Source organism: Cynocephalus volans, chromosome 11, assembly GCF_027409185.1.
Source record: "Cynocephalus volans isolate mCynVol1 chromosome 11, mCynVol1.pri, whole genome shotgun sequence".
Lineage (NCBI taxonomy): Eukaryota > Metazoa > Chordata > Mammalia > Dermoptera > Cynocephalidae > Cynocephalus > Cynocephalus volans.
The window spans coordinates 3,622,280-3,649,809 of NC_084470.1; the positions used below are offsets into that span (position 1 = coordinate 3,622,280).

The 27,530-nt window shown below is 43.7% G+C and overlaps 1 protein-coding gene across 3 annotated transcripts in view; it reads right to left on the reverse strand.

The window, feature by feature from the left end:
• Positions 1 to 27,530, reverse strand: part of ELMO1 (engulfment and cell motility 1) — a 549,163-nt gene that overhangs the window by 37,128 nt on the left and 484,505 nt on the right. For all 3 annotated transcript variants that reach the window (XM_063113910.1, XM_063113909.1, XM_063113911.1), the window contains 2 exons: positions 8,505 to 8,668; positions 1,628 to 1,740 (listed from right to left, as the gene is read on the reverse strand). In XM_063113910.1, coding sequence (XP_062969980.1) covers positions 1,628 to 1,740; positions 8,505 to 8,668 — 277 coding nt within the window. The remainder of the gene's footprint in view (positions 1 to 1,627; positions 1,741 to 8,504; positions 8,669 to 27,530) is intronic.

The following is a 27,530-nucleotide window of genomic DNA, read 5'->3' on the forward strand; positions in this document are numbered from 1 at the left end:
TCGTGGCTCACTGCTTTTCTCCTGCACAATTTTCCAGAATAACAGTAGTTACCTTTCGCGGTTGCTTTCTTAGAGCTGCATGCAGGATCTCCTTTCTTCCTCACAACAGCCTTGGCAGGCAGGCACTGTTGTCTTTACTTAGGTGGGGAAATGCCCAGGGTAGGCAGGGGCAGAGGCGAGACTGCACCCATAGCATCTGCTCCAGGGCACCTGTCCCTTCCACGGTGCCACACTGTCTTCTTGGAACAGGATGCCTGAAGCAAGGAACGCAGTGAGGAAGGAGATGTGGCTCCTCCTTCCGTGGCTGCTCCCCGTGGCCCTTCCTAACGTGAGTCTTTCTCTGCAACTCAGCCCTTTATCATTCTGCCTGCTGTCCCCTCCTCAGGCCCCGCCTGAAGCTCGCTGTCAAAGCCCCTGAGCTTCTGTGAATAACCTGCATGTTCATTCCTCAAGGAAGTTCTGCCCTTATAGTTCCTCAACGTGATTTTTAATGGTAGCATTTGAAATACTTCACATTTACCGAAGATTCAGCACAGAGCAACTCAAGTAAATGGCCGGGGGTGGGCTCTGCACAAACACGAAATGATTTTTGTCATCAGGGAGTGAGGTCTGTGTCTGAGCAGGCCAGTCCTCAGGTTTCAGAACACCTGCCAAAGTTGCTCCTAGAACTCTGTCTGCTCTTAGTGCGGCTGCCGATGGCCCTGCTTGCTCCTGGCTCCTCCTTAATCTAGTGTCCTCTCCCAAACTTTGTTTTTCAGTATTGTTTCTAGGACAGTATGCTATGAATACTTTCACTCTGCAATCAGCAGCATATCAAGAGGGTGGAGAACAGTCAAGGGTGCTTTATCTTCCCAGCAAAGAAACAGCTGGAAATGCTCCCATGTGCTGGATCTGGTCTGCTGGCACTCATTTTGACTTGACATTTTGCAGTTAGAATTTAGAGAGACAATTCAGAAATCTGTCTTGAAAAATTATGAAAACTGATTCTATCCCACCTCAGTTCACTGTTACTTATAACCCCAATTAAGTAGTTCTGACCTGGAGGAAAGGAATCGGTGAGGGTGTTTGAGAACAAGGGCATCCATGCTGCAAGTTCCATGTCAAACCCAACAGTGGGTGCCAGGTCACCCAACAGCGACCAATGGTGAGTCATCAAAAGGAAGGGCTGGGAGCTGCAGGGTATAAATCCTTGCTCCTCTGCAACTTTGGGCAAGTTACCCAACCTCTGAGTACCTCCCTTTCTTTATCTTTAAACTGGGCATCATCACAGGAGCTACCTTATGGGGTCATGGGGAGGAAGAAATGCATCAATATAAGTACAAGGTTTGGAGGACAGCCTGGTACGTGCTGGGCTCCCAATGCACATTAGCTGTTGTTGACACTACCACTGGCAGCCTTGTGGCACAATAGGGCAAAGGATGGCTCTTCAGTTTCATGCGTCCTCTGGTGACTGTGGGCTTTGATTCTCCTTGGGTATGCATGGCAAGCAGAACTATCTGGACCACTATTCCTGTCCCCAGTACAATGCTGTGTGGCCTACCCTTAAACCAACACCATGCTCTTGTGATTCCCCAGAGGGCAGGGCACTGGTCACCCTACCTGTTTTGATTGTCCCCACAAACAGTACCTTGCCTCCGCCGGGCGTTGAGTTTCCTAAAGCAGGTCCCTTCCACGAGGCGGTTGAGGCGTTGTTGCTTGATCAGCTCTAAGATTTCTGGCTGAATCTTCTCCTTGAGCTCCCTGTTAGAGGATAAATGCATATTCCATAGCATGCCTTGAGAAACAGTGTTGGCTGGGCAGACACGGTGGGCAGATGGGGCAGGGGAGTGGGAGTGCGTCTTTGCAGGGACATCTCAATGCCTCCCAAGTGGGGCTTTGAAAAATCCTTTATTACATGTCAGTGGCAAGAGTTACCTGTCACAATAATACTATAGATTCTCTGACATTTACAGAATATCCACAAAAGCACCAGCCACTTCAGTGATGTTTTTCCAAAACAAAGTGTCCCAAGAAATTTCTCTTACTTTACAAAGTCACAGACATAAACTTATGCAAAAATCTATTCAGCTCTGCTGAGTCAATAAATTATCCCTGGTCACTTTTTTTCCCCTGCAGCAGGTAAACTCCTAGACTACATTTGTGATCTGACCAAACAGAAATATTGGGCAACCACAAAATTACTACTCCACAGAAAATACCGTATCTTGGGCAAACCATAGGACCACTTTTTGCTGTCAATTCCATCACTCACAAATGAGAACTGTACCATCCCAGATTCTAGCCCACAGAGATCAACATAATGACGGGATAAATTAAAGATTATCTGCATCTTATCTCAGGCTAATATGATGTAATTCAGTTTCAGATGCACTATGTTGCAAAGATATCATGATAGAGTGCAATGGTTTTCAAATCTTTTTCTTTTCTTTTATTCAGAGCAGAGATTTTCATCATAGGACATTTTATGCATCACCCCGGCATAAGTCTAGTACAGCCAGAGTTGTTTTAGTTGAAGCTGGACAGGGAGACCCAGAGCCCAGCCCTCAGAGCAGGGTTGCAAGTATTGGCTAGAACACAGAGGAAGAAGTCATAGACTAGAGTTGCCAACCAGGCTCTGCCTGTGACTAGTGTTTCATGTGGCCCATCTATGTCTCAGTTTCCTCATCTCTATAATGGGAATAAAAATCTTTCCTGGGGAACTGCTATGACTCCCCAAAAAAGACAGTGCAAGTACAAGTCCTTACTAAGCACCAGGAAGGAATGCAGGCATTACTGAATTTGCTTTGGTAATATTCTCTCCTTTCCTAAGGCCAAACACCCCATATGCACATAATTAAACTGTAGTCAAGGCTCACATGTTCATCAGCTTCAGCCTTAAATCTGGACTTGCCCTGACCCCAGACTGCAGGTAACCTGTTCTCACGTGGCATTCATTCTTAGGTGGGAAAGGCACCAATGCTCAGTAAGCACCTGCTGTGAGCCAGGGAGTGCACGATGCAGTTTTAGCTCATTTAGCATGTTTTCCCTCTGCCCCTCACCCAGAGAAAACAACTTTAGGGGACATATTAACATCCTTATTCCCATCTTTCAGATGGGGAAACAGCTCATGAAGGTTAAGTGTAGACTATGGGTTCAAACTCAGGTCTTCCTTGTTCAAGGTGCTTCTATTAACACATGAGGAAAAAGGAAAAAAAGTTACATAAAAGGATCCAGCAACCTAGCAGGGTATTCTAGTACTCCATTAGTATGTTTTTAGGGGGGTTAAATGGCCTCAAACCTCCTGTCATTTGACACTGTTCCAACTGAACATCTCTAAAGCGTAATATGAGAATTCAGCCTTAATAATAGAGCACGGAACATTTGTAAAGCCTTCCCTGTGCAGGTCTTTTAGGGTCTCATCTCAGGCTTTCAGGTTACTAAAACTATTTATTATCAACATTCAGCATTTGTAAAATGGACCCAGTAAATTGCAGCTTTGATAAACTCTGTGGTAAATGGAGTAGGTGGTGGGGAACTGCCAGGTCAATGGCCCACCGCAATAAATCACTGCTCCCAACTTCCAAGTCCCGGCAATGGGGCGGACAGGCAGAAGACAAGGGAGGAAGAGTTTTAGAATTTCATCAGTTCTTAGGTTACAGATGTATCTTTAAGCAGTAGTTTTGCTAGGAGGAAATAATTGTGAGAACATCCCAGTAATTTTAATCGATGCTTTATGACTTCAGTGTAAGTCCCAGATGTGCTTGGCCTGACACACTTCATTACGGAAACACCTTCTGGGAATGCACTATCAGAATAAGTGAATCTGCTGCTACAAGAGTTACCCTTTTTTGTTATGAACCCCAAAGGTCTCCAAAACATGATTAGGTAATGAGGGACATGGGACAGCTCTTCTTTTTTCTTAGAGATTTCATCTTCTTTCCCTGCAAATGGACAGTACGGCAGTAGCCATACAATTCACACATATTAAGAAAACATAAGTCACCCCACATCATGTTTCTGTGGCTGGGATGTGACCTCTGGGGTAATATCAGGGTGATAACATCAGGGGTTGTAACTAGCTTTTGAAATTCTCAGCTTGGGGTCAGTGAGGCCAGAGTCATGGGCTCACTGGCTTTGCTTTGACAAATATCCCTCTCATTTTATCCCAAGGCCTTGTAAAGAAATAAAAGGAGGAAGATTAAAGGACAGAGGGTAAAAGAGTACGTGAAGAGCAATTCAAAGTCCAGCACCGTTTCTGGAAAACAATTTCAAGTCCACGCCCTAGGAGGCCACTGCCTCAGGGAACACCAGGAGACTGTGAGGTTCCTTCTCTGAAGGGCTCTGCCCTACTGAGCGACCATCTGCCGCTCCTCTAGAACAGGGTCAGCAATCACTTTCTGTGAAGGGCCAGACAGGAAACACTTTGGGCCTGACCACATGGTTGATGTTTGTCTCAAGTACCCAACTGTGCCATGACAGAGGAACGCAGCCGTCGACAGTGTGTGTACATGACTGTATTCCAATGAAACTCTTTACGGAGACAGGCAGTGAGTGAAATTTGGTCCAGGATCCACAGTTTGTCGACCCCTGACCTAGAAGGGCTCTGTAGGGGCCCTGGGCTGAGTGGTGGTGTTGGTTTCATGGAAATTGATCGTTTCTGGCCCAGCCCTGGAAAGCCTCAGGGCTCAGTCCCTAGACTTCTTCCGTTCCTTGTATCACAGACTCGTGGCTTTAAGTATCACCTTTATGCTAACAACTCCCCGTTTATATTTCCAACGCAGACCTCTCTGCTGAACTCCAAACTCACCGGTTCAGCTGCCCACGTGGAAGCCTCGAGCCCGGTCTGTCTGAAGCTGACCTCAGCTGTTCAGGCCCCAAACCTTGAGTTCATCCTTGACTTCTCTCCTCATCTCACACCCCACATCTAATCAATGAGGAAATACCACTGTCTCTTATCTTCAAAATAATCTAATTTTTAAGTAGAGACTCTAATCACTTCTCATGATTATTAGATGATCAAAGAGCTTCCTAACTGATCTCTCTGTTTCTAAACTTGCCTCCTTACAGTCTGTTCCCAATACAGCACCCAGTGGGATTATTTAAAAACCTTAGTCAGATCGTATCATCTCTGCTCATAACCCTCCAATGGCTCCCCCAAAATGCCCTGTGCAATCAGGCTCCCTATTTCTGCATTCACAGTGTCAGTTTTACCACTCACACATCAAGAGTATCACGACTTGTTAAATTCAGGTTCCTGGCTAACACTAAGATGGGCCACTCCTTTGAGTGGACACCACATGCCAGGCACATGCTAAGTGCTCTCCAGGCAGTATTTTGTTGACTCCTCTAGCAATTTGATGACGTAGACACTTGTCTTCCTTTTCAGAGACGAGAAAAGCAGGCTGGGGCTGGGTTACGTCACCTGCCTGCAGAGCCACATCTGTTGACGGCAGCGTTGGGATCTGACCCCAGGTGGCTGGCTCCGGGTCCAGGTTCCACACATTCTACCTCCTTGCTTCAGTGGTGCTTGCCCTTGTAGTTCCTTCTCCTCCAGCACAGTGTTAAATGACCTATTTTTGGACAATTCAAGCCTTTTCTATCTGTTAACTCTGATTAATTGTGTGGACGGACTTATCTTCCCTATTAAGTCACACGAAATAGGAAATAACAAATACCTCCTCTTTGATGTAATTAATCAAGACCCAAGAAGTAAAACAGAGCTCTAGCAACCCCTTGAATATATATTCCGCCCAAATACTTGTTCACACGGAGTTTACATTTTTCTTCCCAGGAAACGAACATTTTATAAAAGCGGGGTGTGTGGCTCACGGGGTCTGCATGGAGCTGAGGTTTGCACTGTGCTGTGTGCAGCACACAGAGAGGTGGCTGTGGGGATGTGGGGAGAGGCCACCCCAGGAGTGGAGAGGCAGGGGAGCCGGCCTGACGGCCAGTGGGACTCTGCACCGGTTGTCGGGCCCAGCCAAGTGGCTGTCCCTGTGTGCAAAATGAAAGACTTAAACGGGCTGGCCTTAAAGGCGCTTTGTATCCCTAAAATTCCAGTGCCCTGACCCCCAAGCTTGGGTTAGACGCATCTCCTGTATGCTCTCACAATCCCCCACGTATGCTTCCTGTAACCAAGCATTGAGCTCAGTCTGTGGAAACTCCCTCATCCCCAACTCCAGCTTTTAAGCCTGAGGTCAAGTGTCTCTGGGTCTCTGCCTGTTCCCAGCACCTCAGGCAGGACCTGGCAGGTACGATTGCTCAATACATGTTTGTTAGGTGAGTGCATGAATGAAAACAAGCATCCATGGTCCTATCCCTTTCTCTTAGGTGATGTGGCTTTATTGTGTGAGCCATTTTGGCATCATTTAAGACTTTATCCAATCCCACAATGGGTTCCTGTCTGGCAGATCACTTTCATAGACAAACCAGATCACTGGAGAACAGATCACTCTAACAGACAAAACATATCACAGCTCCCGCCTGCCAGTTTCAGAGGCTGGGCTCCTGATCCAGCTGGTCCCTGGCCTTCCCTCCCAAAGCTGTAGCTTCTAACACTCTTCATAACTTGACCGTAACTACATGTACCAAGAACTTCAGTCTCGCAGCTGGCCGAGGGACGAGGCAGGAGCTGCACCACACAGGAGCTCTCCTTCCTATTTGCATTGCTTCTCCTTACAAAGCAAATGTAAAGATACGCACATCTTGTAAAAAGGGAAAAGAAACTTCAGCATGTCACAGGCAGAGCCTCAGGAAGTGAAGATAAAAAGCTGAAGCAGGAACAAAACATGCACACTTGACATGCAGCTAATGCTCTTACCGGGAACAAAGTCACGGCCAGCGTTAATTTAGAATGGCGTGGCGTTAACTGAAGTGATTCCTCAAGTCTCCCCTTAGGTTTTAAGAATTGTCATCAAAAGCATAATAAAGTATCCTTGTGTTTATGTATCTGCTGAAACAGACACTATAACATCCCGCATTTCAGTACTTAGGCCCTGGGATGGGTGTGATGGGGCGAGGTGCCACCATCCCTCCTTGCAGGTGACAGACTGCATCTCCGACGAGCCAGTCACTTATCCGAAGTGCTTTCTGGGCAGTATTTCTGGCTGTTCCCTTCTTCCAGCTGAGGACCAATGCAAAACCCTAGTGGTGCCTCTTGTAAGGGCTGGCTGGTGCTCAGCACGGGTGTGACTTGGGTTTCACAAGGATGTAAGCCAAAGCCCCTGGGAAGTACTGTCCCTCCCCTGCTGACTAACTTCATGCAGTCCCACTCTGCAGTTTCTAATGGTGCTTCTTAAGATCTGAAAACAAATGTATGGCAGATGCGATAGCTTGGCTATTGTTTTCTCAGACCTGTGCATTTTTTAACCCCATTTCCCGCACATGGCAAAGAAGCTCAGGTGGGTAGATGAGGCATTGTTTGAAGGGTCAGCAGCCTTGAGTTCAAGTCCCAGCTCCTCCATTTACTAGCAAGACTATCTAGACTATCTCTAGACTATCTCACAGTCTTTGAATGCGAATAAGACCTGCCTATCTCATAGGGATTCAAGGATATGAAATGGCATGAGGGGTTCTTTGCCAATTGCCAAGCATTAAAAATGTCAAATACATGATAGCAAGAAATTAAAAGAGGGGCAGAAAGAGAGAGAATCAAAAACACAGTTTGAGTGTGGATGTGTATCAGAGGGATGGTTGAAGAGATGGGTTTCAGAGTCACATCTATGTTGCAAGCTGGCCTCGTAAAAAGGTTCAGAAGAAGCTACGCCCAGTCTTCTGAGGACGCAATGAGCATAAACCTCAAACACCTTACCCCTATTCCCTTCTCTATTAAATATAAGGGCAACAAAACTAACCCAGCTCTTAGGACAACAGGACAAAGGGAAATAAACAGGCCAGTTCCAAGAAAAGACGGGGCAAACAAAAGAATCCCATTTGGGGTTTGGAACAATTTAAAGATGGAGATACATGACATTTCAGAATGGTTGCAAGTGGCATTTGATGGAAAGTCCTGTACAAGGGGGGCTGTTGCCTGCCCACTGCAGGCCTGCAGGTTTACGGTCGGGGCGGCACAAGTGGCAGGGAGGAGGTAAGTCTATGCTCCTCTCCAGCTCTGCTGCACTGAATTGCACTCACGCTGCTTCAGAGTTTATATTGCTCCAACTATCAGTGGGCTACACTCTGGCCAGGCCACACATCTTGTCACTCAAAGACCATCCACATAGAATACAGTTTCATGGACAAAAAAATGTGCTCCAAGAGTTGAAAAAGGTCCAGAATGTATTAGCTACAAATCCCTGGAGGACCTGTCAGTAACTGGGTCAATGCCTGGTTTAGATCCATCCTGCCAGCCCCCAGCCCCACCTCCTATACAGCCCACCCTGCCCAGCCCTTCCTCAAGGAGCTGTCGAGACTTCCCTAACCAAATTGAGGATCTCTCAGAATGTCCTGTTGGCTTTCCCTAACAAGCTCACAGCAGCCTAGAAATGGGGGGCCAGAGCATTTGGGGAGAAAGAGGTCAGACTTACAAAATCGGGCGAGACTGGAAGTCTTCCTGGTTCATCCTCTCGGACTGACGGATTTTCAGGATCTCAGTGTAGCTCAGGTTCTGCAGTTTGCACTTGAACTGGTCCAGGGAGCTAGGCTTGGTTGTGAGTGCTCTCAGAACCTGCTCCTTCACCACCTGCATTACCTGTGGAGCAAAGGAGAACATCATCTTCCTGTTGAGGAAGCTCTTCCAGGGTCAGCGGCTCCCACCTGCTGGGTGCCCTCTGCATGCACTCTCAGCTCAAACCTTGAGCGTGCCTCTGCACAGAGCAAACGTCCACTGTGCACAGCTTCCATTTGCTCTTGTACTGGTAGAACCACAAGGAAGGAAATGGACTGACAAACTTGGAATTGGGGTTGGGGGGAGCGCTCCATTTGCTCCATATATGATGTGACTGCATAACAACACTGAAAACAATGCAAAGTCGAGAGCCAAGAATACACAAAGGCCAAGCAACAGCTAGAAGCCTGCACATTAGTTATTTTTTCCAGGAGAAGATTGCTAAGACACAATTAATGGTGGAAGTTTGGTCGGCACCAGTTTCAACAAATGTGAACAGATCCCCAGAGCTGCCCCTCCCAGACTGCTTTCCCCATGTAGTTAGGGCCTGAGTGTTCACACAAATTACACATTTGGAAATGTGCATGTGCTACTGCCTCTTTGAGCCAGACACACAAAAAAGAGGTTCACTAAATTAGAGCAGACATATCCCATTGGAGGTTTCAAGAAAAAAAGATGAATATGGTAATTTGCTGCCTTAGGACAGGTCTAGCCCACAAGGAGGCAATTACCCATCGCTTCTGTTAATGTGGATTTGTATTCACCAGAATATATAAAGCAGAAAAGACCAGAGAACATGCAGAGGCATCCCAGGGGCTTGTAATCTGCTGCTGCTTTTGTCACTCTCCATTACAGACGACAACAATACATATTAGCATGTATAAGGCTTTGCCTACATGCCGGGTGCTTTGGTTGGTGCCTTAGTACCTATGTTTTCTCTCTTTATCCACTCATATCAGTGAGGTGGATACGACCATCATCCCCACTTCGTATAAGAAGAACTGAGGCTTTGAAACATTAAGAGACTAGTTTAAATTCATGCAACTGACTGACACGTGGCTGAGCTGGGATTTGATCCTAGGATTGTGGACACTCTACTGTACTGCCACCCATGTCACCATTCTTGGTATCATTTGGGAACTTAAAAATAAGACAAAACCATGCTTGTGCCTCTGCCATACGTTGAATTCTGTGCCAGGCACTTTGCTCCACTACAGCAGAGTAGGTGTTATTTCCACTATTTTAGAGAAAAGGAAACTGAGACTGAGAAAGGATTTATACTTGCTTAAGAGCACACATATCTAGTTGAATCTTAAGACACCAAGTGGCCCAGTGTGATGAAGACAGCCTAGACCTGATGTTGAACAGATATGAGTAAGTCATGGTCCCTGCCTTCTGTGAATTAATGGTCTAATGAGAGATGTTCCTGATAAGAGGTATGGACATGGCCAAAGATCATTACAATAGAAGTGTGGAAATTATAAAGAGAAAGAACTGATGGACTTTGTTGGCAGGTGTGGAAGTATTTCACTGAGGAAATTTCATATTGGTTTTGGAGAAAAATGAGTGTTCAATGGCGTGGAAATAGATGAATAGCCTGGCACACCACCCCATACTGGCCACTTTGAACCCGGGCTGCATCTGATTAGAACCAATTATATAAGCATCTTTTCATGCCCCCAGCATAATGGCATAAAGGAAAATCTCCAGTTGACCTTCCAGTGAAAATGCTCTTTTTTTACTCAGGCAAAATGCTAAATTTGGGATGCTTGACGAATTTTGGAATTGTGGACATCATACATCATGCAGCATAAATGGTGGTTAAATTTGGCCGAGGCCGAGCTACAAGGCTTTGCTGTCTCACACAGGGGCAGCTCAGGAGCTGCCCTTTCCCCCGTTTAGAAAGACTCAGAGTTGAGACCTCCCAATGTTACTTGACCTTCTGGTGGGAGGGAGGACCTGTAACAGGGACAAAGACAGAGTGATTAGAATACCAAAACTGAAGACGCGTTGTTGAAATAGAATCAGGTTAAAGCTGAGAGTTTTAGTGCGATCTCCTCTCCCTCATTCTATAGATGAAGAAACGAAGTTCGAGGGCTGGGTGAGTCCCTCGCATCATGTGCTTCTTAAGGGGCTGTCCAGAGATGACAGTTCTCATGCTGCGCCTGCCTAGCACGTGGTCGGTGTAATAGGCGAGCATGTGATCTGAGCCGACTCCTCAGCATCCTGCCCCGACTTTTCTGATTTGACTTTAGGCGGAGCTGAAGCATGCTCTTTTCCCCTCAAATTGAGGACTATAAGACTTAATATATGGGAGAGTGGAAGGTCATGAGACCAGTGCCAACGGAGTCAGACAGAAGACGACAGAAATGTGTGTGTGGGACAGGGTGTCAGTAACGGTTAAGCCTGATTCAACCAGAAAGTCAGCTCCACCCTCCCACGTGGTGGTTTGGTTGTGTGAACTTTTTTTCCTTAGGATGGTTGGACTGGGATTCTGTCACCTGCAACCCAAGAGTACCAACAAATGCGTCCAGTGAACTCTGAGAGCGGTAAGCGCAGGAGAGAAGAGGATAGAAACCACCTTTGTGGTTTCTACTACTGCAATAAGATATGACTTTAAAAATCACCTTCATTTATGTGCTCGTGGTTGTTCGTTTGCATGTTAATGATGGTGACCCCTTATGGGATGTGGGGAACTCTTCAACTCCTACTTAACGTCTGATGTTTAAAACCCACCATTAAAGCTTCATTCCTCTAGCTTAAGACTTTGGTTCCTGCTAGATGCAAGAATACATCAGTGGAACAATCTCTTAAGTTTCCAAAAATCCCTCACAACTCAGTTTGAAGGAAGTATAGAACCTTTCCTAAGAACAGGTTGATAGGGAAAAGGGAGAAGAGGCGTGCGGACACCTAGCCACGAGGGAAGAGGTGCAAGCGGTGGGTACAGAAAAGCACAGGGCAGAGGCGGGTGGGGCCCCAAGCCAGCTCTGCCTACTTTACTTCTCAGTTTTGTTTGGCCCCGGCCCTGAAAAGTTCTATATTATGGTCACTGTGTGTGCCAAAGAAAATAACCTCAGTGAAAAATGTCACTGACTTTTTTTTAAGACAAAGTAGTTACATAAGTCAAATATTCCTCTATGTGTTTGCAAGGTAGCTTCTACAAGGTTTATAACTACTGGCTTTAGTTTGCTCGTTGTAAAGTGGCAATAATAGCATAAAAGTCACAGGGTTGTTGTGAAATCTACACAAGATATTATATGCAAAGTACCTGATACACTGAATAGGTACTCAATAAACTAGGCACTCAATAAATGTGTTTCCTCACACTCTCAGAAGGAAGGTTTCTCTTATGAAAATATCTTGGACAGGATATTTCTAAACAATATCAGCATCACCTGGGAACTTGCTAGAAATGCAACTTCTCAGGCCCACCCCAGACCTACTGAATCAGAAATGCTAAGATTGGTGCCAGCAGTCAGAGTTTCAGCCGCCATCCCAGGGGTTCCGATGCACGCTCAGGTGGAAGAACCGCGGAGCTCAGCAAACATCCGATCCCCTTCTGAGCCTCCAGCATGGCATCTGCACCCTATAGCGATTCTGGTCCTATCATCAGGACGCAGGTAAGTTCATCACTGGTGTACCCTTCACCCCAACCAGACCGTAAGTCCCTGGAGCACAGGAAATGTTTCTTGCTTGTATTATGGCTCATTGCACTCAACACAGTATCTTCCAGACTGTCGTGATTGGCATGGTCAATGTCAAAGACCCCCTAGGCTTCTGCCTTCGATCTGTAGATTTAAATCAAGAGCAAGTCCTTATCAGAATTATAAGACTGTTGACAAGAGCACTTTTAAAGAGCACTTTTCCCAAACCTAAAGAATAAAGTCTGTGGCTCTGGGATGGTGTCTTAAGGTTCTGGAAGTCATCGTGGGCTTCCTCCCAAGGCCAAGTGGGAAGGGGGCCAACCTACAGCCACAGCAGAGGGTTTCTGGGGAAGCCACAATGGTGCATGCTACCGGGCACTGCTGTTAATGGTTGGTCAGTACTCACAAAATAGTACCATTTACTCCCAATCGGCGGTGCCCATTAACTTGACTGATCTTCATAATGGAGAGGAAAGGCTGTTTTGAGGAAGACAGATGCCAACACGGTCCGGCTTACATATGACTCGTGTGGCAGAGAGTTGTCATGGCTGGACCATTTTTCTTCCCAGATATGTTCCTCCCACAAAGCAAAATGATCAAAGGCTCACAATGACCAAAATATTGGAGAGCTTCTACCTGGAGAGGGGTCTAGGGGAAGGAAGACACTATATGCTCAAGAGTGGGAAGGGTAAAAACTGGTGGTTTACCAGGCAGGGACAGTCACTGACCCAGAGGCAGGCTGTTGGTTCTCCCCGCCAGCCTCCACACAGAGGTCTTTAAAATCAGGACAGCTTCTGGAAACTCAACATGGTTTTATTTTGTAGTTTTGCCAGAGTCAGGAGTGGACTACGTAGGCCAGGCCAAGCATACAAGACACTTTGCTGAGTGGTAACAAGTGTCCTAAAATGAAGGAGAGAGAAAATAGAGCTGCTCTCTGGGCCCAAGGAAAAGCATTTGAATTTTCTGAATTAATTTCAGAGCACAAAGGGGCATAAAGCAGGGGTTGGCACACTTCTGTTAAGGGGGACATAGTAAGTAGGTTAGTCCTGGTGGGCCATATGGTATCTGTTGCGACCACTTAACTCTGCCCTGGCAGGGTGAAAGTAGCCACAGACAGTACATAAATAAATGGGCCTGGCTGTGTTCTAATAAAACTTTATTTACAAACAACAGGTGCTGGGCTGGATTTGGCTTGCAGCGGTAGTTTGCCAACCCCTGCTGTAGAGGAAAAATGCATAGCTTTATAGTTAGCATTACTCATTTCACAGTCTGGCTTTGTCACTGACTAGCTGGGCAAATCTCTCAGCTTCTCTGAACCTCAGTTTCCTTATCTATAAAGGGGAGGTGACCATCTTTAGTCAAGATGAGAAGGTGCAGGGCATTGAGCCCAGTACATTATGAACTTCCCTCTGAAGCTCAGTCCTAAGACATCTTACCCAAGGAAAATAATCTTCCTTGCAGCTTGCAAACAACTTCCATATCCTTGCATGATGACTGCAGGTGTTTACATCATGTGCAGGGCAGTTCAAGATTATATTCAGGTCGAAATGAACAGAATTGGTTCTGACAGATTAAAGACTCCTTTTCTTCAAACAGTATTCTCAACTCTTGCCCTGAATGGTTTCAGAGCCTTGGAAGATACTTTGTGTGGCCTGTCCTTGTTACCTTCTGTCACACCTCCTGCTGTGTGTAACCACCACGGTCTTCTGCTGAAGGGCCCTGAGGTGTCAGGCTTGATGTAAATGAGGAGAAGCCGCTCTGACATCACAGAGGCCAGCCCTGCTGGTATGCAACCTCTGGCCTCTCTCGATTTCATCTGGTGTCCTCAAATATGCCGGATGAATATGAAACACTTTGTTCATTAATAAATGCAAAAAAGCTCCTCTGCATTTCACAAAGGATGTGGCCTAATCTTTCCTTTTTTTTTTTTTTCAGTTTATTTATTAATTTTTTTCTTTTGCTCCTGGATGTGGTCTAATCTTGGCAACCAGTAATAGGAGGACTGAGCAAGTCATTTAACCTCTCCTGCCCCTGTTTCTCAGTGTGTCCCTAATGGCCCTCTGTGCTCTGAGCACCTGTGGGCACCTGTCTGAGGGGCGATGAGCCCAGCTCACAGCCAGTGCTTGCTGCGGACAGTGAGGTTCCGTCACTTTCCCTCCGACAAATGCTAGGCTGTGTGCATTGCATGGAAAGCTAGTGTCAGTACCACGAACTAGACAAAGAATGGTTTGTTACAGGCTGAAATCCACATTAGGGGCCCAAGGCCTGTCTCTGGGCACCACATTCCTGCGCACGTGACTGGAGTGCTGCTCGGAGAGGGTCTCTGGTGATTGACAGCCAACTGTGCAGCAACAACCTCCTCCTGACCTGCCGCCCTCCCCCAGAGTCAGGCGAGTGCCCCGTCCTCCCCGCAGCACTAACTGTGCCCCAATGGAACGACCTGCGTCTGCCCTGTTTACTCCGTTATTTCCAGAGCCCGCACAGTCCGACCACGTCATCGTGATTCAGAAAGTATCTGTTTAATGTGTGGCTGACAGACACATCAAACAATTAAAAGAAAGAAATAGCCTCTAAAATCAGTAGTTCTCAACCCTCACTGCATAACAGAATTTACAAAGCATCTTTGCCTCTTCTTACTCCTAGAGGTTCTGATTCTGAGATGTGTAAAACGGGCTCTGTTTAAAAAGCTCCCCAGGGGCTGCTGGTGTGTGGCTGGGGCCGAGGAACCTTGGCCATCTGGGTGGGAAGGCACAGAAGGTGGGAAGGAGAGATGACTGCAACTCCAGGGAGGAGAGGAGGAGCTGCACCCTGCCCTCAGCGCTGCCCGGTGGCCTCGCAGGTGCACCCGAGGTACTGCGTCCTCAGCGTATTACTGCCCGCCGTTCCCCTAAAGCCTGGCCTTCAGGTCTACCTACAGCACGGACAGGACCCATGCGCTCACTGGGACAGTCAGAGAGGGGGCCAGCGTCCGTGCATGCTCTTGGAGCATGCTTCAGCAGGTCCCTCAGGTGCCACCTCCCACTTGGGGCCAAACCACATTCCCTAGGCCACCCCTTCCTGGGGCAGCCACAGACACTGTGTGGAAGGAACAGGCACTGTTTCGGGAGCTGGGTTAGCAAGGGCAGCAGCGTCTTCCCGAGAAGCCCACAGTTTCTTGGGCAGCAATCAGGGTCAGTGTTCCCTGACACCGAGACAGCAGCTTGCAGCTGGCAGGGTCCAGGCAGGGCTGGGGAACCTGAGGGAGGGCTATTGTGAGAGACTATAAAAGGCAACTTTTCAAATACAGGCTGAGAGCAAGACAGAGGGCACTGAGCTGTGGAAAGGCAGCTGCTGCACTGTCCTGCCGCCACCTAGCTCTGGGTTTCAGCTTCTAATGACAAAGAAATGGAATGGCAGGGGGTAGCAAAGCTCAGGCAGCTTCAAGCATCCTGAGAATCCGATCATAATCCAAACTGAGAGCTTTGTTGGCCTTGCCTCAACCTCCAAAATAACTCGTTATATAACACCTGACCCGGCAGTTCAGCACAGGTGCTAACTGGGTGATGTCCCATTCTGAAGTCTAAGACACGTGGCACTAATGACCGTCCCGCTCCTCTAGAGAAGAGAAGGTATTTTAATTTAAGGGTTAAGGCATCTTTATAGCCAGCATAAATAAACAGATAAACCTTTCAACCAGCAACTCATCTTAAAATCCATTAGTGCTGGGTTTGTTGAAGAGCAATGGCCATGCAGTCACACCCTTCTCACATTCCCTAGCACCTGCACGAAGTCAACCCAAAGAGGACACAGACAAGGGGAGGCTGGGGATCGCTGCTTTCTCTTTGTAGCCTGCCCTTGCAGGGAGAGAGATCAAGAGACAAGCAGCTCTGTGACAAAGCTGCTTTTCCCCATTGAAACAGGGAGCCAAATTAACAGTGGTCGGCTAAATTTGCTGGTTAGCTAGCTGAAGGACCTGGTCTTCCCACCAGCATCTGACGGAGTCTGCCTTAGGCAAAGGGAGGTCCGAGCAAATCGCATTAGTGGGTGGCATTTAATCAACGGCTTTAAATAAACAATATGTCCAGCAAGTGAGGCAATGATATGTGACTGTGCGAAGAAAGAGAAAGAGAGAGAAAGCAAAAGAGAGAGGCAGGGGCCGGCCCCGTGGCTCGCTAGGGAGAGTGCGGCACTGGTAGTGCTGAGGCCGTGGGTTCGGATCCTACATAGGGATGGCCGGTGTGCTCACTGGCTGAGTGTGGTGCAGGTGACACCATGCCAAGGGTTACGATCCCCTTGTCAGTCAAAAAAAAAAAAAAAGAGAGAGAGAGAGAGGGGCAGGAACCAACGGGGCCAGTTTTCTTGAAAGACAGCTGGACAACTCTCCAGTAGGAGTAGGGGAGGGTGGCTATAAATTTCGAATAATCATGCTACTGTTGGTTTTCTAATGCCTGTTCACCAAATTTAGCCATATTCCATCAAACATGGGTGTTGAAAGCAGGTCTTATGCAAATCTTTTTGAAGTTACAAAGAACTATCTTCCCAGCTGGAAAATCTCCCAAAGTGTAGTAGCTGCTGGGGCACTGAACTCCTGCAGCTGTGGCTGCCTGACTTGGGGAGGCAGGGGTGGTGGATTGACCTTACTGGGAGCTCCCCCAAATCGGGGGAGGAATTTCACTGAAGTAATTCAGACTGGACAGATTTTTCTTTCTTATGTTACACAATCATGGTGCCAAAATACAAGATGCTAAGAATAATGAGCACCTCCTGCTTTTTTTTTTTTTAATGAGTAAGTGGTATCTACAGGTATCCCTTTAAACATTATAGGCTGTTTACCAACAAATCTGAGATCTAATCACTGCCCTCTTTTTACTCAATTCAGTAGAAAGCCTGAAAAAAAAAAAAAAAAAGAGTGTATGGTAACTTTGCTGATCTTCCCTGGAACGTCTCAACCTCTCTGAACGTTGGGATTTTACCAAATTCATCTGTATGTTCCCAGCATCTGATGCCAGTTTCACAAATGTCTGTGGAGTGAATGAATGAATGAGCTAAAAGGAAGATGGAGAAGAGGCATATTAGTTGGCACAAGTAAATCAGCCTGAAACTACTCTAAGGTTAGTCACTATTAATAAATGCAATGTCTATTGTCTCATATAGATGGTAAACCTGAAGCTCCACACGTGTACATCTCCAGCATCTTTTGCATAAGCTATTAAATGGTGACAAACGAAATGAGACACTCTGCCCCTCTGGAAGGGAGATTTAATAAACTTTTCTTAAGCAGACTGCTCAGGCAAGACCACAGGGGAAATGGAGCGGGGACAGCAAGGTCTGGTTCCCAGAAACTAGCTCTGCCATCAGACAAGACTGCTGGACTCAGAGGAAAGCCGAACAACTGCTTCAGCAAGTCACTCGGGAAGGAAAGAGCAACCCAAGCAAAACTGGTGGTGCCTGCGCCTCAGCCGATGGACTGGGTAGTAGAGGTGGCCACACAGATGGACTCCAGAGCCCACAGGTCAAAACTCTGATATAGACAAGGAAAGGTGGTCTTGCCAGCCTTCTCCAAATGCTTTCATCCTTTTGCACACATTGGAATAACAGTGTGATATTTTAAGTGGCCCATTCTTAGTTGAGAAGTTGCATTTTAACTTCCAAATAAATTCATCTGAATTATCAAGAGAATATCCTGGGAATAATTGTGTTGATTTTCTAAATTTTATCTAATAAGTTGTTAATTCCTGATATTGCATTAGAAGCTTCAGGAGTACAGTCAGTCCTGGATTGGCTCAGCTAACATTTATCAAGCACCTAATATATGCTAATCACTGGGTGAGGTGCTGGCAGCACAGAGAAGGAGACCCAGTGTCTGCCCTTGAGAAACTCAAGGGCATGTAGGGGAAAGTTGGTGTGTAAACAAATATTAACAGTGGATCCCAACAGGTGCTATTATGGGTAAGGGCTATCAATATAACATGGGGGCAAGGAGAACAAAGTGATTACTAAGCATGCCACTGGTATTTTGCACATAAAAATACATTTCTGTTCTCACCCCATTGCTGTAACAATCATACTTCTCAGAGTGCACTGAAATTATTTATTCACCACTCGTCTCTCCAGTAGGACCTTGAGCCCTTTAGAGGAAGAGACTATGCCTCATCTGTCTTATCCCTAGTGGATTTAAAAATCTCTCAGACCTGGAAAATGTCCCCTTCAGTGCAGTAAACTGAAGGTCAACTAGATTGTATTTCTAGAGTTACATGTTAAAAAAATGATTTCTGGCAAGTCTTTGTGAAGGCCAGAGACAAATCCCTGTAACAGCTTTAAGCAGAGGGAAGGAGAGGGTTTATAGCAGCAGCAATGATAGATTAACTCTGGTTACTACACTGCCATACCAACGTCCTGCTGTATTTCTCCCAGATGGTGGAAAATTGGGACACCTCATAAATCCCCAGGCCTTTTCTTTTCTGTGGCCAGTTATTTTATTACAGCATCCCAGGGCAGAAGAGTGCTTTCCAAAGTAAAGTAATGGTGAGCCATTTATTATCTTTAAAGGGGAACCTGTCACTCACCAACGCCACAAAGCTCAGACAATTAAAACAGCCCAAAATGCTCTGACTCTGCAAAAACTGGGCAGTCACTTGGTAGTTTGGAGCCAGTAAGCCCAAGGGAGAGCTGAAATGGTTCTTGTGTTTCCCCAGGCAATATCTTCCTTTCTGCTCATTTGCTATACCTCTCACAGCTGGGAAGCCAGCTATTCCTAAGGTTTCCAGAAATCCACTGGGCTTTCACCTGAACATGGTACCTCTCTTCACTGATACGTCCTTTGGTGGAAACAACATAGATGGCAATTATGTGGCATATATACCATCATTCCTCTTCCCATGCCAATGGCAGGTGTCACTAATCTATCATGGCACATTTTTCCTGTGGAACCAGGACTCTGTCTGCAAGCAGCTACTACCAGTCATTGGGGATTGGCATGCTCACTGGCACCTATCCCCCACCTCTCATGTTGGGAGCCCCTAGTTAACCTTACCTAACACATAGGATGGGTCAACAACTTTGGATCAGATTTTCTTAAAAATCGCAATACCTACTAACCGAATTTCCTTGAGGATTAACCCAAGTCTTTTCAGGGCCTGAATTTTAGTTCAATTTCATGTCCTTGTGAAAGTTCTTCTACCCACTAGCTAAACAGTATTTCTACATCACTTACCATCTTGGCCATCAAAGCCAATACTAAAACTCTGGAAATGGTGTACTGTTTATGGTGAGGACACAGTCATAGGCCCTCAGACAGTGCCAGACACTCAGGAGGAGCCAATACATGGCTGCTGAATGAAGAAAACAGTGGGCAGTCAGATCCCAGACCTTCTGATGTTGAGTATGACCACCTTTTCCTTCATTTCAAATTGCAATGATTTTATAACTCTAGAAAACAAATTCTGACTATAACCAATGTCTAATAAACTTTTTAGAATTATAACTTGGGTAACATTAGCAGGATTCAAAGTTATAAAGTTATAGGTAGATAGGAAAAATAAGTTCTGGTGCTCTAGGGTGACAATAGCTAATAGTATTGTATTGTATATTTCAAGATAGCCAGAAAAGAGGATCTTGAATGTTATAACCACAAAGAAATGATAAATGTTTAGGTGGTGGATATGCTAACTATTCTGATTGGATCAGTATACAATATTTGCATTATTTAAACAACAAACTGTACTCCATAAACATGTACAATGAAAACAAATAAAATTTAAAAATAGAAAAATAAGTAATGCTTATTTGTATAATAAAAGTACTCTTGCTAGTTGTTTATTAAAATCAAATGAGAGTAGTATGCCTGGGCACCTCGCTGGACATGGGAAGCTCCCCACCCACTGATGGCAGCAGTGCTCTTGCGACCTTGCCACAGACACTGGTGCAGCACGAGAGGTCCACCAAAACTACCACCATAGCAGATGGCTCACTGCCACAGCAGCAGCCAATACCACCTGCTGAACACTCAACAGCATTGACAGAAGAAGAGTCACCAGTGGAGCCCAGGGAAAGAGGTGAGTGAGCACAGACATGTAACCCAGTGGCCCAACCCACAGGGGGAATTATGTTGACACATGTGGAAGCATACCTAGAGGTGAGAGGCATGTGCACAGCCCACACAACTGCCTTGATCCAGGGAGAGACACTCGCCGAACCCCCTGAGAGTGCAGAAACCCAGGAGAGCCAAATAGAGTAAGGAGGAAAATTCCCAATTACCACCAACCCACTGCCCAACCAGGGGAAGTAAGGATCCAGGAGGAGACTCTCTGACTGGAGAAAAGAGGTAAGAGATAACCCACTCCGGGTCACCATTCAAACTGAGGACCTCCAGTATACTCCAGGCACCCATCAAGGTCACAGCACACTAGCTGGAGTGCAAGAATCCCACCAAGGGTCAACTACCCCATCCAAAGAGCAGCAGTGCACTGAGGCACTTCTCCTGAGAACTTGAGAGCTTGTTCATGTCATTGAGGAACCAACATCATGCTACTAACCTAATCAAGGAATCACTAAGGGCCACAGTGGCTACACCATGGAGGCACTCATATGCAATTCCAACACTGAATATGGCCAGAGTACCTACACAGAGACTACTCTACTGCATCTGCCAGGAAGCAATACTAAAACACTCTACTCAACGGGCAATATAAAACACATCTACAGGAGGAAGTATCCTCAAAGCCTACTTCAGAGTAATCGAAGAAACAATTGCTTTACAAGATGACCAGACATCAATGTACAGATACTAGAAACAGGAAAAAGTGAAAAAAAATAGGACACCAACAAAGGAATACAATAATTCTCAAGCACCGGACCCTATACTGCAGGAAGCCCTTGAAGTGACTGAAAAGGAACTCTGAGCAATGATCTTAAAGAACCTCAATGAGATACAAGAAGACTCAGTTAGACAACATAATAAAATGAGAAAGTGTCCAGGATCTGAAGGAAGAAATTTACAAAACTATTAATACCTTAGACAGGAATATAGCAGAACTCCTGGAGCTGAAGGATTCATTCAATGAAATAAAAAGTGCAACCAAAAGCAGCAGGTTAGAACAAGAAGAAGAAAGAATTTCTGATCTTGAAGATAGTGTTTCTGAAATAACCCAGGCAGACCAAAATAAATAAATAAATAAATAAATAAATAAATAAATAAATAAATAAATAAATAAATAAATAAATAAACAAACAAATAAATAAATAAAAGACAAAAGACAAAAGAATGTAAAAAAAATGAAGATCTGCTAAGAGAGCTAGCAGATCACCTTAAGTGTACAAATATCTGAATCATGGGTATTCTAGAAGGGAAGGAGAAAGGAAAAGGCATTGAAAACCTATTCAATGAAATAAGTATATATTTCCAGGTATAAGAAGAGACATGAACCTTCAGATACAGGAGGCTTAAAGACCCCAAACAGATTCAATCAAAAATTTCCTCTCTGAGACAAATTACAGTCAGACTGGCAAAGCTCAAAGACAAAGAGAGGATCTTAAAAACAGCAAGAAAAAAGCATCAAATCACCTGTGAGGGAGTCCCCATCAGACTAATGGCAGACTTCTCATCAGAAACCCTACAAGCCAGAAGAGAATGGGATGATATATTCAAAATACTAATAGAAAAAATTGCCAGCAAAGAATACTATACCCAGTAAGTCTATCCTTCAGAAATGAGGGAGAAATAGTGTATTTTTAAGATAAATGAAAACTGAGGAAGTTCACCACCACACAACCAGCCCTACACAAAATCCTCAAGGGAGTCCTGTATCTAGAACCCCCAAAATGATAATCACTACCATGAATACAAAAGAAAGAACAAAATTCATTGGTAGGACAAAAATGCCAAAGAAAAAGAGAAAGAAACTTTTTATTTTACCATCTCAAAAAACCAACAGACACTGATGACAAACAATAAAAGGGGAAGAAAGGAATAAAAGATATTTAAAACATCCAAATGAAAGTTAATAAAATGCCAGGAGTAAGACAACACTTTTTAATAACACTGCTAAATGTAAATGGATTAAATTCTCACTCAAAAGATACAGACTGGCTGACTGGATTAAAAAGCTATACCCAACTATATGCTGTCTTCAGGAGACTCACCAAACCTGTAAACACACACACACACACACACACACACTCTCTCTCTCTCTCTCTCTCCCTCCCTCCCTCCCCCCCCCTCAGTGATGGGATGGAGAAAGATATACCAAGCAAATAAAACCAAAAATGAGCAGTAGTAGCTATTCTTATATTGGATAAATAGACTTTAAACCAAAAACCAAAAAAAGAGACAAAGGAAGACATTACATAATGGTAAAGAAATCTATCCAGCAAGAAGACATAGCAGTCATAAATATGTATGCACCCAACATTGGAGCATGCAGATATATAAAGAAAACACTATTAGACCTAAAAAAAAGAGATAGACTCCAATACAATGATAGTTGGGGATCTGAACATCCCTCTCTCAGCATTGGACATATCATCTAGGCAACAAATCAACAAAGAAACACAGGATTTAAACTATACTTTAGAAGAATTGGACCCAGTAGATATCTAGAGAACATTTCATCCAACAACTACAGAATATGCATTCTTTTCATCAGCACATAGAACATTCTCCAGGATAGACTATATGTTAGCTCACAAATCAAGTCATAGTAAATATTAAAAAACTGAAATCATTTCAAGTATCTTTTCAGACCACAATGGATTAAAACTAGAAAACAATAACAAATGAAATGCCAGAAACTATACAATTACACGGATATTAAACAACATGCTCCTGAATGACCTAAGGGTCCAAGAAAAAAATTAGACATGAAATCAATAAATTTCTTGAGACTAATGAAAATAAAGACGCATCATACCAAAACCTGTGGAATAGTGCAAAAGCAGTATGAAGAGAGAAGTTTAGTGCAATAAACACTTACATCAAAAGAACAGAAAGATTGCAAATAATCAACTCAATGCTACACCTCAAAGAACTAGAAAGGCAGAAACAATACAATCCTAAGGTTAGTAGACAGAAAGAAATAATTACAATCATAGCAGAACTAAATGAAATAGAAACCCTCAAAATGATGCAAAAGATAAATGAAACAAAAACTTGGATTTCTGAGAAGATAAACAAAATAGACAAACCATTAGTTAGGCTGACTAAAAACAGAAGAGAGAAGATGCAAATAACAAAAATTACAACTGATACCACAGAAATATAAAGAATCATTAGAGACTATTATAAATAACTATATGCCAACAAATTTGATAACCTGGAAGAAATGGATGAATTTCTGGGAATATACAAACTACCATGACTGAACTAAGAAGAAAACTTGAACAGACCAATAACAAGCAATGAGATTAAAGCAGTGATCAGCAGTCTTCCCACAAGGAAAAGCCCAGGATGGGATGGCTCTACTGCTGAATTCTATCAAACCTTTAAAGAGGAACTAATACCAATTCTCTTCAAACTATTCTAAAAAATTGAAACAGAGGCCATACTCCCAAAGTCAGTCTATGAGGCCAGCATCACTCTGATACCAAAACAAGAAAGAGATACAACCAAAAAAGAAAACTACAGGCCAATACCTTTGATGAACATAGGTGCAAAAATCCTCAATAAAATATTAGCAAAGAGAATATAGCAACACATCAAAAAAATTATACACCGTGATCAAGTGGGGATTCATCCCAGGAAGGCAAGGATGGTTCAACATATGCAAATCAATAAACGTGATACACCATATCAACAAAATCAAGGACAAAACCTTATGATTATGTCAACGCAGAAAAAGCATTTGACAGAATTCAACAATGCTTTGTGATAAAGACTCTCAGCAAATTAGGCATAGAAAGAAATGATTTCAACATAATAAAAGCCATATATGACAAACCCACAATCAATATCTTCCTGAATTGGCAAAAACTGAAAGCTTTTCCCTTAAGAATGGGAACAAGATAAGGATGCCCACTCTTTCCACTCAGTATTAGAAGTATTAGCCAGAGCAATCAGGCAAGAGAAAGAAATAAAGGACATCATTATTGGAAAATATGAAGTCAGACTGTCCCTGTTTGCAGATGACATGATCCTATATATAGAAAAGCCTAAAGACTCTACAGAAAAAAAAAAAAAAAACCCAAAAAACTCTGAGAAGTAATAAACAATTTCAGTAAAGTTGCAGGATACAAGATCAATACGCAAAAATCAGTAGCATTTTTATACTCCAACAACAAACTAGTAGAAAAAGAAATCAAGAAAGCCAGCCCAATTAAAATAGTCACCAAAAAAATAAAATATCTAAGAATAAATTTTACCAAGGCATTGAAAGATCTCTACAATAAGAACTACCAATCACTGCTGAAAGAAATTAAAAAGGACACAAAAATATGGACATTCCATGCTCTTGGATTGGAAGAATTAATGATGTGAAACATTGTGAAAATGTCCATACTACCCAAAGTGATCTACAGATCCCATGCAATCTTCATCAAAATACCAATAACATTCTTCACAGAAATAGAACTAATCCTAACATTCATTTGGAACAACAAAAGACCTTGAATAGCCAGAGAAATCCTGAGCAAAAAAAAAAAAAAAAATTAAGCTGGAGGCATAACATCACCTGACTTCAAATTATAGTACAAAGCTAAAGCATAAAAACAGACACTTGAACCACTGTAACAGAATAGAGAACACAGAAATCAACCCACATACTTACAGCAAACTGATATGTGAGAAGGGCAACAGGAGCATACACTGGAGAAAACACTGTCTCTTCAATAAATGGTGCTGGGAAAACTAGACATCTATAAGTAGATGAATGAAACTAGATTCATACCTCTCACCATATACCAGAATCAATTCAAAATGTATTAAAGACTTAAATGTAATAAGACCTGAAACTCTAAAAATCCTAAAAGAAAACACAGGGGAAACACTTCAGGAAGTAGGACTGGGCAAAGACTTTATGAATAAGGACCCCAAAGCACAGGCAACAAAAGAAAAAATAGACAAATAGGATCATATTAAACTAAAAAGTTTCAGCACAGCAAAGGGAACAATTAACAAGAGTGAAAAGACAATGTACAAAATGGGAGAAAATATTTGCAAACTCGACATCTGACAGGAGATTAATATCCAGAATGCTGAAGGAATTCAAACAACTTAACAGTAAAAAAACAAGTAACCTGACTAAAAAATGGGCAAAGGAGCTGAACAGATATTTCTCAAAGGAAAATACACAAATGGCCAACAGACACATGAAAAAATACTCAGCATCACTAATCATCAGGGAAATGCAAATCAAAACCACACTGAGATATCATCTCACCCCAGTCAGACTGGCCATTATAAAAAACACAGAGAATAACAAATGCTAGTGAGGATGCAGGGAAAGGGGACCCTCCTACACTGTCGGTGGGACTGTAAATTAGTGCAGCCAGTATGGAAAACAGTATGGAGTTTCTTCAAACAACTACAGATAGAACTACTGCCATAGGATCCAGCAATTTCATTGCTGGGTATATACCCAAAGGAATGGAAATCATCATGTCAAAGGGACACCTACACTCCCATGTTTATCACAGCTCTATTTACAGTAGCAAAGAGTTGGAACCAATGTAAATGTCCACCAGCAGATGACCTGTTAAGGAAAATGTGCTATCCTACTCTGCCATAAAAATGAATGAAATCATGCAATTCACAGCAACATGGATGAACTTAGAGAAAATTATGTTAAGTGAAGTAAGCCAGGAACAGAAAGAGAAATATTGCATATCCTTAGTCATAAGTGGAGTTAAAAAATATATACAAATAAATAAAAAAAGGAAGATATAACAATTGCAATAATTTGTTGAACTTTCAAAAGGAGAGAACAGAACTGAGGCCACCAGACATGGGAAAGGGGAAGAGGTTGTTAGGGAGAAATCAGTAGTAAAGGGCCACAGAAAATAATTACATTGTGTAATGTTGAACGTACTAATTAACCTGATGTGAGCATCACATAATGACCATAGGTATCGATATTCAACTCTAGACCCCACAGATTATGTACAATCAATTATGTTTCAATAATAATAAAAAAAGAAATGATTTCCAAAAGGATATCATTGGTATTAGAGTTCAGTTATATAGGAGAGTCAATATCATGTTAAGCTTTGTTATTTTTTTAAAGGTAAAATGTGAAAGGAGAGAAATAAAAGCACATATATGTACAAGTGACAACCAAAGTAAGCTTCAAGAATTACTAAATATTAAACTTACTATGAAGTCCTCAATTTCTTATTTAAGGAAAGTAGACATGTTATGTTGGACCTCACCATGTGTTTCATTCTTGAATTAGAAAATATGTTTTGAAACTGAAAACAAATTCAAGACCCACCCTCTCTCACACCCAGCTAGGCATGGATGTCTATAGTGGATTGAATTGTGTACCCCCAAAACTCCCTGAAGCTTGAGTTTTGTCCCCCAAGTTTTATGTGTTATAAGCTTAGCCCCCACTGTGACTGTTAAGAGGGTGGGAAATCCTATGATGGTGATTGAAAGGTGGGGCCTTGAAGAGGTGATTGGATTGTAGGACCCTGCAGTAGTGAATGGATTAAACATGGTGGCCAGGGGCGTGGTTCTGAGGGCTTTAAAAAGAGAGGAGAGTCTGTCTCTCTGTCTTTCTCTGCTTCCATCATCTTGCAGTGTGAGACCCTGGGGCTGCTGTCACCATCGCCGGTTGGACTTTGGACTTCCCAGCCTTGGAAGCTGTGAGCAATACATTTCATTTTCTTATAAATTACCCAGTTCCATGTATTTTGTTATAAGCAACAGAAACAGACTAATACAGTGCCTGCAAACCACCTTCTATCTGTCAGAGGCATGACGACTACCGGCATGTACTGGGCAGTTACTAAGCGTGGGCACAGTGCTCTACGTGTGGTATCTTTAAACCCATTAGATCTTCACCACGATCCTACCAAATAGGGGTTATCCATTTCTTTTGGTTCCAGAAACCAAGGCTCAGGGAATTTACAGTGGTAAATGACAGCGGGGAGACTTGAATCCAAGCTCTGTCATCACAACCTTATGCTTTAAACTATTACAATGGAAATACCAATTTTGGAATATAAGAGTTGAATGAAAAAAGTCTTTAATTTTAACCTAGAGTTAATGAATGCTACTGCACTAAGTCGGTGAAAAGGTTAGTGAGTAGCACATAGCTCCATGAAATAAAATGCACCCAACATGAAAATTTTACTTTTATTATTACTGTTGTAATCTGGGAATTAGCACGAAC